This window comes from Juglans microcarpa x Juglans regia, chromosome 4D, assembly GCF_004785595.1.
Source record: "Juglans microcarpa x Juglans regia isolate MS1-56 chromosome 4D, Jm3101_v1.0, whole genome shotgun sequence".
Taxonomy (NCBI): domain Eukaryota; kingdom Viridiplantae; phylum Streptophyta; class Magnoliopsida; order Fagales; family Juglandaceae; genus Juglans; species Juglans microcarpa x Juglans regia.
The window spans coordinates 26839777-26851092 of record NC_054600.1 but is presented as its reverse complement, the minus strand read 5'-3'; the positions used below and the strand labels follow the sequence as shown (position 1 = coordinate 26851092).

General features: G+C 36.1%; 1 protein-coding gene across 1 annotated transcript; it reads left to right on the top strand.

Moving 5' to 3' along the window:
* Positions 1-1102: 1102 nt before the first annotated feature.
* LOC121261373 (phospholipase D delta-like) lies at positions 1103-7403 on the top strand. Its single transcript, XM_041163713.1, has 10 exons — positions 1103-2323; positions 2964-3080; positions 3457-3651; positions 4009-4290; positions 4387-4455; positions 4608-4755; positions 5228-5376; positions 5575-5745; positions 6229-6429; positions 6809-7403. The coding sequence occupies exons 1-10, from the start codon at positions 1406-1408 to the stop codon at positions 7100-7102; spliced, it is 2544 nt and encodes an 847-aa protein (XP_041019647.1). The 5' UTR covers positions 1103-1405; the 3' UTR covers positions 7103-7403.
* Positions 7404-11316: the final 3913 nt, after the last annotated feature.

Genomic DNA, 11316 nt, shown 5'->3' with positions numbered 1-11316 from the left:
CACAAATTTAGAGAAGTTTCAACAAGAATATTTGTAATAAAATCTTAAGGGCCAATTATAAATTTAGTATGAGTTGCTACGTTTTTAAAAAGATAAATGATATTTACAATCGTGGAATGCGTAAGCGCCGCTCAATCTCTTTGAAAAAATGAGTAAATATGGAATCCACATAAAAAAAATTAATTTTTTAATAGTATACCTCTTTTTTAAAATGATTGTGTAATGTTTGTAAACTATACGACTGTATGTAGTATTACTCTTTTAAAAATTAAGGTTTGGGATTCGATTTTTATTAAATTGATATTTAAATTTTAAAGAATTTACAATTTATAACTGTCATGAAATTGTTATTTGATGTTAGTATTCCACAAGTCAATTTTTGATTTGATGATATAACATATTAATTCCATGTACTTATCAAAAACATATTAATTCCATGAACGAGTCAATTAAATACTAAGATATGATAGTCTTTCATTAATTTTTAAAGGAGATTTATAAAAATTAAAAACCTATGCATCATCGAAAACTCAAATATTAATTTTGCAATTAATACAAATTTTAATGAATTGGAAGGAAAAAGACATCTTGAAGTCGTATCAAGAGCAGTAGGCGGTTGCCACTGCCGTATAATTCCCGTTCATTGGATTTTCCGCTAAAAGGAACATTTTTTATTGAGTAATGATAATAATAATACTTTTATTTTATTTTAATTATATTAAATATTATGTAACATATTTATTATTATTAAATAATAAAAATATATGTAATAAATAATTATTAAATAATAATAAATATATCACATCATATTAATAAGATGAAAAGGATATGATAATATGATATACATAATTTTTTTTTATTGGATAAAAAAGGTAACAACATTCTCTTATAATAAATAAGTAATGATATATATCATATTTTTTAGAATGTATGTAAAAATAGATATTTTTATAAAATAATATTATTTTTATATGATATTTTATAATGTATTTATCGTTTTTTATAATAAAGTAGGCTTCCGTAAGTAGGTTAACTGCTCTCCACGTGTCCATTTTTATTTGTAAATATAGCTCGGGACACCAATCACAACCATTTTCCCGTTACCCCCACCCTCCCACCAAACCCCCACGTCTCTCTCTCCCTCCCTCCCTCCCTCCCTCCCACCTCTTTCCTTACCGCCTTCAGTTTCACCGTTGGCGTCGCCGGAGTAACGGAAGGAAAAAAAAAAAGAAAAGAAAAAAAAGAGGAAACGGATAGGGGAGAGAGAGAGATAGCATCGTGCTCTACATGTAAAATATACAATAGCCCGACGCCCGGTTACTACGGTGATCGCCCGCGCCTATCGTCCCTCTATCCCCTATCGCTTCGCATTACCAGGTGGGTCTTAGATTTTCACTCAGCTTCCATGGCCGACGATAAATTGGACGCCCTGGTGTACCTTCACGGCGATCTCGATCTGAAAATCATAGAGGCCCGATGCTTGCCAAACATGGATTTGGTCTCGGAGCACTTCCGTCGATGCTTCGTGGCATTCAGCACGTGCCGATCACCTTTCTTTAATAAGAAGAAGCACCAGCACCAAAAACACGGGAAAATCATCACCAGCGATCCTTACGTCACGGTCTGCCTCGCCGGAGCTACCGTGGCTCGCACTCGGGTCATTTCCAACTGTCAGAATCCCGTATGGAACGAGCACTTCAAGATCCCCCTTGCCCACCCGGTCTCTCACGTGGAGTTCTACGTGAAGGACAACGACGTGTTTGGCGCCGATCTGATCGGAGTTGCCTCCGTATCGGCTCAGCGAATCCTAGCGGGCGAGGCTATCAACGACTGGTTCCCGATAATTGGCTCGTTCGGGAAGCCACCGAAGCCCGACGCCGCCGTCCGTATCGAGATGAGGTTCACGAAATGCGAGGACAATCCATTGTACCGGTACGGAATCGCGGCCGATCCGGACAATTTCGGTGTCCGAAATTGTTACTTTCCGGTTCGGCAAGGAGGTTCGGTGACGCTGTATCAGGACGCGCACGTGCCGGAGTCAATGGTGCCAGAGATAGAACTGGATGATGGAAAAAAGTTTGAGCACGCCACTTGTTGGGAGGACATATGCCACGCAATACTGGAGGCACACCACTTGGTGTACATTGTGGGGTGGTCCATATTTCATAAGGTGAAGCTGGTTAGAGAGCCCTCGAGGCCGTTGCCTAATGGTGGGAATTTGAATTTGGGGGATTTGCTCAAGTACAAGTCCCAGGAAGGTGTGCGAGTTCTGCTCTTGGTTTGGGATGACAAGACTTCCCACAGCAAATTCTTTATTAATACTGTACGTTTGAACTTGTCTAGTACGTTTTCTTGGTATCTCGATCACTATTCGATCACTTATCTTTTCTTTTTTCAACTATGTTTCGGTTTGGTAAAAGTTGCCATTCTTTTTTCCGACACATTGTTGTTAATATTACCGCTTGCTATTTGTAATCAAGTATAGGAATAAAGTTATAACATCTTTAATCATTTAATTGGGCCCTTTGCTATAGTTGGAAATTTCTCTAACTTGTCACCAAGGAAAAAGACGTATGCACGTTGGGAAAGTGAGATTAGATGAAATGATTTTAGATGAAAGTTGAATAAAATATTATTAGAATATTATTTTTTAATATTATTATTATTTTGAGATTTGAAAAAGTTGACTTATTTATTATATTTTATGTGAAAATTTAGAAAAATTATAATGATGAGATAAGATGAAATGAAACCGTTTTGTATCGAAACGGAGACATAGTCTATATGAAATTGCACTTTACATGTGCAAATATGCTGGTCTGTAGTGTACGGATTTACATTGTGTAATTTACCTGATGCAAGCTATAATCACCTATCGCCAAGATCATATGATGTTGTGCGTTCTGCTCGGTGTCCTTTCCGTTACAGTTTCTCAAACTCTACTGATAGGTCCTCTTATGCAGACTGGAGTGATGCAAACTCATGATGAAGAAACGCGGAAGTTTTTCAAGCACTCTTCCGTTACGTGTGTGCTTTCACCCCGATATGCCAGCAGTAAACTTAGCATTTTCAAACAACAGGCATGCTTTATACCATGGCTTAAGTAAATTTAGCACTTATATGTAATTCTTTCAATGGTTTGTGATGTTTTTTCATAGAAAACTGCTTACTCTGATATTGAAGATAGTTAAACCATTTAATTTGACATAGGACGAGGAGAACATCTTAAATCCATGGAATTTATTCTACGCATGTTATATTATTTTCAATTTAGCCATCTACAAGGGAAAATAATACTTAGTCTTTGTTAGTTTATTATATTAGTTCTTAAACGTAGAAGGAAAAACTAGAAAAGACAAAAATCGTGTATTGGATATAGCGTGAAGCCTGAATTTTAATTTTGATCTTGATGATTGAACAGACTGCTGACTGTTATCTCATGGCATCTGTCTTTAGGTTGTTGGAACTCTGTTTACACATCATCAAAAATGTGTGATTGTGGATACGCAGGCGTCTGGAAATAACAGGAAGATTACTTCTTTTATCGGAGGTCTGGACCTTTGTGATGGCCGGTATGATACTCCTGAGCATCGACTATTCCGTGATCTTGACACTATTTATCAGGATGATTATCATAATCCAACAATTTCCGTGAGTATTGATATCTTTGAACTTTTGTCATGTTTTAAGAATAGTGAGCTACTTTTTGCATTCTTCCTACATTAGGTAAATCGATCATCATTGGTAATTGTCAGCAAATTTCTCAGTAGAATAAGAACAAATTTCGTGCAATCAGTTATATCTGTGGGCTCATTCGTGACCTGTACCGGTCATTAGCATACGCTTGTTGTACTTGTCAGTGCCACTGATGGGTATTTGATTTAAATAAAAATTCAGCTAAAACATGTCACCTCATAAGTAGCGTGATTCCACATCCTGGAGCAGTGTAACTACTTTTTGCAACTCACATATGAGTGATCTTTCTCATTGCTTTCTTTTTAAACACAGGCGGGAAGTAAAGGTCCAAGGCAACCATGGCATGATTTACATTGCAAAATAGAAGGGCCAGCTGCGTATGATGTGCTCACTAATTTTGAGCAGCGTTGGAGAAAAGCCACAAAATGGTCAGAGTTAGGCCTGCGTCTCAAAAGGGTATCTCATTGGCACGACGATGCTTTGATAAAGTTGGAACGCATCTCATGGATACTTAGTCCTTCCCCATCAATGCCAAATGACGACCCTGCATTATGGGTTTCCACGGAAGATAATCCCGAGAACTGGCATGTTCAGGTTAACTAGTCTGCCTGTCCTCGAGTGAAGCTTAAACAATTTGATCCTCATTGTCGAGTTCTACTTAATCTCAGTCTTTTATTCTGAAATTGACAGGTTTTCCGCTCAATTGATTCAGGGTCTTTGAAAGGATTTCCTAAAAATGTTTATGACGCTGAGGCGCAGGTTAACTATTTCTTAATTAAAACTACTGTTCATAATTGTGTTGACTCTAGATACATTGCTGTTGGCGAAAATTTATTGTAGTGGCATACATCACTGAATTTTAAACTTATATTTTGATAATTGGGAAATTCTCTGGTTTTTCTTTGCTGCAGAATCTTGTTTGTGCAAAAAACTTGGTTATAGACAAGAGCATTCAAACGGCATACATCCAGGCGATCAGAACTGCCCAACATTTTATATATATTGAGAATCAATACTTTCTTGGCTCATCCTACGCATGGCCATCTTACAAAGATGCAGGTTTTAGATCCATCTCCACAATTAGTACATTGAATACATTTTTTTACACATTTACATTACTCAAATTCAACTTACTCTATTGTAAACACGTGTGTGTGTGTGTGTGAGAGAGAGAGAGAGAGAGAGAGGTCCGTGCTTCCAAAGCATATCATTTTGTACACATATAAAAGATTACACGTTTTTTTGAACTTATGACATCTTATAAAAATCTCTTGCAGTCTTGCTTTACAGAACTTATACAAAGTCTGTTGCATAGCTTGTATTCCATTTACAAATTTGAATTTCAATAACTACTTCAAAAATTGTGGAAACATTTTGGATTGATATTTTCCTTATTGGTTGTGGTTGTCATAATCATGTACTTAATGATCCTATTTGCACAAATAGTTCTCATCATGACATTCTGCTGGGTTACTTTGTATTTTCTTCATTGAAGATTCCCTCATAGTGACTCCCTTTTTGGCTTGGTCAGGTGCCGACAATTTAATTCCAATGGAACTGGCATTAAAGATTGCTAGTAAGATAAGAGCCAGGGAGAGATTTGCAGTGTATGTTGTCATGCCAATGTGGCCTGAAGGCCTCCCTTCATCTGCCTCTGTGCAAGAAATTCTCTTTTGGCAGGTAATGCATGTAATGCTTCCATAATTTAATTACAAAGAAAAACAATTAGAGATGATTATGACAGTTAAGGACGTTGAAAACTTGGTAAGGGAGATGCCAACGATGAGATTAGGTTGCCTTTTTTTTTTTTTTCTCAGTTAATACATGCTAGTTTAGCATTGCTTATCTGTGGAGGTTTTGGTCTTTTGCTTTTCTCAGACGCAAACTATGCAAATGATGTATGAAATCATAACACGAGAATTGAAATCGATGCATCTTGAGAGTGCACATCCCCAGAGCTACCTTAATTTCTATTGTCTTGGTAATCGAGAAGAACTTCCCAAAGAAGTGTCAGTTCCACCTAATCTATCTTCTAAGAATGGGGATATGGTAATCTTGCTCTATTATACTTATTTTCCATTGTTTTAATTTGAATAGTCAGTTTGTAAACTTGAAAATTTTTGGAGCCCAAATATGTCTAAGGGTGCTACAAGGTGGTCAACTAGACTCCCAATCCAGGACTAGCGAAGTCAAAGTAAACAGTGCAAATTTATGTATATGTATATGTGAGAGAGAGAGAGAGAGAGAGGGGAAATGTATTAGTTTTATTTTGAACTAGCACAAGTAAACAGTTCCGTTATATGCATGTAAATACATTTACAGTCAGCCAGCTTGGTTCATAAATTCATAATTGTAAATGAGCATTGGTTCAATTCACCAATGGAATTCTATGAGTGATTTAAAAAGAGATTGGTTTTATGAGCATTAGTTTAATTCACTAGTGGTTTTTTCTGAGTGAATTTAAAAGAGGAGTTTTACATACTATGCAAAAAGGTGTGAAAATGAGTTATTAATTTTTTTACTAATTTTCAGGTTTCCAATTCACAAAAGTTTCAAAGGTTTATGGTCTATGTACATGCCAAAGGTATGATTGTAGATGATGAGTACGTGATATTAGGGTCTGCCAATATCAATCAAAGATCGTTGGCTGGTTCTAGAGACACTGAGATAGCCATGGGTGCATTTCAGCCCCATTACACCTGGGGTAAGAAGAAGGGTCATCCCCATGGCCAGGTGCGTATCTTCACCTTGGACGGATTACATTGTATTCTTTGTTGCATCGTGGCAAGTTTTGGTAGATATCCCAGAGGTGAAAAATTTACTGCCTTGCTTTAGTTGACCATTGAAAATTTGGGTATAGCATGTTTAGGGAATAAATGAAAAAAAAGACTGCCTCATTGACTAATCAACATAGGCTAACTGCTAAAAAACTATGGCTCATATAATGGTATGCTCATAGTGTGATTCTGTGTGAATAGTTTTTTTATATTCACTGTTGTATAAAATCCTTAATAAGCATGCAGATGAGTCTTTGCTTTTTTATCATTGTTGTTTTTTATATGGAAAACAGCTGCTGTTCTTAAATTGACAGAATCGCTCGATACGATTGCAGGTATATGGATATAGAATGTCTCTGTGGGCAGAACATTTGGGGAAGTTGGATGATTGCTTCAAGGAGCCTCAAGATTTAGCTTGCGTGAATAGTGTGAATAAGATTGCTGAAGATAACTGGAAGAAGTACACGGCAGAGAGTTTTACACCATTGCAGGGGCATCTTCTTAGATACCCTGTTCAGGTAGATGCCAATGGAAAGGTAGGTCCTTTGCCCGGACAAGAGAGTTTTCCAGATGTTGGTGGTAAGGTGCTTGGATCCCGCACTACCCTTCCTGATGCTTTAACTACATAAGGTTCACCAATTTTCTTGTTCCTAATCTGACGTGCATTATTTTCGGCATGAATGAGGGGTCAAATATGGTTTAAAACCGGCTTGAGGGACAGACTACAGTACAGGAGCCTTCTCCAATTGTAGGCAAGATTGTAGCTTGTTACCAACATTTTGCACAGCACAATCCGTTTTGCATTGTAATCCTACATGTATACTATTCAATTCTTTGCTGTGATCCTGTTCTTCAATTTTGGAGATCGAAATTCTTTAATCTAATGAAATAATATATATATACACCTATATAAAGCAGTTTGTTGGCGACTTTTTCATCCACTTCCATATAATGGCTTCTGGCCACATGCATATATCCAATCCTTGATAATGTTGCATGTTCCTAGGTATTAAATTTTTTTATAAAAATGTTGATGAACTTCAGATGATTGTACAAATTTATCTTCCAATTTTAACTCAAAATCAATTGGTTAGAGTCAAATTTACATTGCATTATCCACTGATCTGCCTATCTATTTCTTCACATAATTTCATCTACTGATCTGCATTCTTATAGCTTCCATATTTCTTACATTCTAACTTGTCTGAAAAAAAAAGTCAAAAGCAGGGCTCCTTATGGACATGCACCACAAATCTAACAATATCTCACGTGAAGAAATTGCAAAAACAAGTTTCACCACATGTATTCCGTCACTTCTCAACATCGATTACTAAGCTTTAATACCTTTCCAAAAAAAAAAAAAAGTACAAGAGAGATATGCCTTTCTTGTACTTTAATTGAGTACGGTCAATTATCCCACCAAAGCAGCTCCCTGGCGAGGGGAACAATAGAACGAGTAGCTAGCTACCCTTGTCAATCAAGGTCACTGCGTATACCTCCAGGGGCATTGAGGAGGTCCTCCTCAGACATGGAGATCTTCCCCGCGTCAACACCGCTGGGAACCTCATCCTCGTCGAATATAATGTTGTGGGGGAAACCGGCATTGTTCTTGAACACTATCTTCTCCCCTGCGCTCATGCTGAAACTGTTAGGAACGAAAGCCAAATAACCCGTCATCACCACCAAGCAAGACCTCTAAAGCCATTGCATTGCTGCCGTGGCTGCAACAGTAACACCCACATCCTTGAGTGAGGCCTTAACGCTGAGCCTTGGGACTGGAGAGGCTGATACTTTAGCAGTGCCACCGACTTTGGCTGCACCGGCCACTTTTAGGCCGGTGAATGATGGGATGGCACAGCTGCAGAGGCCATGGATATGTAGTTTTATGGTTTTTCTCTATGTTTTTGTTTGTGTCGGAAGTTGGAGGATATCAAAAGGGGCAGAGAAGAGGCCGCTGGATTTTAAATAGAGTGAGCAGAAGTAAAGTTGATTTTGTGTGGTACGAATTGGTGGATGGATCTGTGGTCGGATATATAACGAATGGGAATGATTTATGGGTGAAGGGGTTGTTGCTACTGGCTAGGCTGGATGTTATCCCATGACGTGGCTTGAATTTTCTGATGTGAGGTGGAAATGCGAGAACTAAGAAGTATGCCAAGTTAGTGAAGGATAAAGTTGTGCATGAGAAAATGGGAGAACAAAGTTGAAACACCCGTTTAGTTTTTGTGAAGTTATTCTTAATTTGGCCTTGAATTCATGGGAGGTTTTTCATTTATATGATCGTACGTGTTTACTTGGGAGCTAGCATTTCATGACAGGTATTTCCCCCATGCATATGCATGTTGAGGTGATAAACCAGCCACGAACGGCAGCCATGCATTTTTCTTCTGCAAATGTGAATTATTCAAGGGCAAGTTGTGGCCATGTTTCCAAGAAAATCATATATATATTCACCAATCGGACAATATTCTTTTTTCTTGAGTACTCGCATATAGCTTTAATCAATACAAACAAACAAGGAGTGATGATATGTGTCAAGCTAGTGTCGAACGCAGCAGCTAGCTCTCATGTGTCTTAACAAAATAATTACAAATCTACAAGCCATGAAAGAAAAACATGAACAGCCGATAAAAGTTCACACTTCTCCGAGAATTTGTGTACAAATTGTCTCTTTCCGGCGTTTCTATATCAATTTGAGGCCCCTGTAAGATGCTCTATAAAATCTTAAAAGGGATTTGACTTGTAACTCTAAACGTAGTATAAAAACAAGTGAGATCAATCACTAAAAACTAGGCGTTTTTACAAGAGTTATTTTCTAACAGAAATTGTACAAGATTTGAACGTTGCACAAATCATTTTTCGATCGTATTAATCATACGACAACAAGCAATGACTTTTTAGAAATAAAAAATAAATAATTTTGTAGCGTAAACAAAAATATTTTACTCAAAACATCTCATATATATGATATAATGCCATCCCATGAACTCATGTGATGGATTGAATCACCACTTCAGCTGTATTCTTGAGTAGTACTATTGATCACAGGATTGAGAAATTAATTATTTATATTAATTTTTTTACATGTTAAATATCATGTAACTATATTAATGGTGGGGATAAAGGGAGGGCTGTTAATTAAAAGACTTATGAATATTTTTAGTTATTTTGCTTTTTGTTTATAATGAGTTACTTTATTTGTCATTTTTTAATTTTAGCAGCATGCATTAATTACGTTAAAATGTTAATTTTTTCAACAAATCTTTTGATCCTTTTTGACACGCATTTACGTTAGGTTTTTTTTCTCCATCTCCGTCGTAGATGTTAGATCATGCATGATGATCTCGTGCAAATATGTGCCATGAATCATGATTATTATATGAGTGGTGCTACTCTGCCTCCTGAGTAGCACCGCTTGTTTATACCGTTAGTTAGTTTTTGTGTTTTTATTTTATTTTTTATTTTTATTTTTTTATTTTTTTAATATATTTTAATATTTAAAAAAAAAATATATCAATACATTTAAAATCACTTTCTTAATTACTATATAAAAAAAAATTGTCAAAACGATATACTATAGCGGTCAAGTAGAGACGGTAAATAAAATTTTCTCTTATTATATAATAAAAAAATGTCAAAAATGTTTTAATTGCACGGCATGAATTACCACATCTTCTAATTAATTGTTTTGTTGACAGGAATATTCACCAATGCGATCATTGGTGACGTATATACGGATGTTTTTGGGTCACTAGCTTTCAAAAATTGCGAGCTTGCAAAATTCCTCTTCTTGGGTTAACTAATAATTAATTATTCATGCTCAGTAACCAATTGAATGTTCTTTTTTTGGGTTTACTTATGAACTGAGAAGATCCAAACTCTGATTTTATGGCCTCTTATAATAATAATGAAGCAATTCTTTTGACGTAAATTAAATATATATTAATTATTTGGGACGAGGTGAAGAAAAATAGAAGATGACCTGGATTATAAATTATTCAAATTAACCACATGGCACCCCATGCTTTATACAGTTCTTCTATTGGCAGGAAAGTTTGGGCAGAAGTACTTGCGCAGAAAAGAATATTTTATTCTATGTCAATTATAATTAAAGAAATAAAAATAAAAAATAAAAAATCGAAGCTGAAACGGAACTGAGGTTGAAACAAAAAACAAAACTGAGAGTGAAACGCACAAAACACAAATGGAACTGAGAGTGCTTTGTCGTTCCCTGCCCGTTTGTCTCCCTCATTCATGTAGTCAGCATATCTGGTAGTATTTCCTGGTGGTATTTTTTCTTTTGATTTTTTTTTTTCTGGTTGATTTAAGAAAAGTGCGGATTGTTTATTTTTATTTTTTATTTTTGTACTTTTTGAGTGGAAAGAGTAAGGTGTCGTTTGGATTTGAAGATAAGTTGAGATGAGTTGTGAATAGTAGTGAGATGGGTTGTAAATAATAGTAAAATTTGTGAGTTAAAGTTGATAAATAGTAATAAATAGTAGTGCGATGAGTTGAGATGATTTGAAATGACTTCCGAATACAAACCACCCTAAGAAAGTGAAACATTCTGAAAGCCGATGAAGACAGATCAGAAGCTAACCATGGATTTGATTTGATGTGTTGCAGATTTTTGTAATAAGGGAGGGAAGGACGTTCATGAATCTCAATTTTATAACATTGTACGTTTTTTGAGACGTAATTCTTAAGTTTAATTTCTGTAAAAGGTGAACTATCAGCTCATTTGATAACATTAATAGGAAAAATCCATTCCATCCATGAAATCCCAACAAATCAAATTTAAATCTCATTCTTCAACGATTTTTTCATGATTTTTCTATTTTTT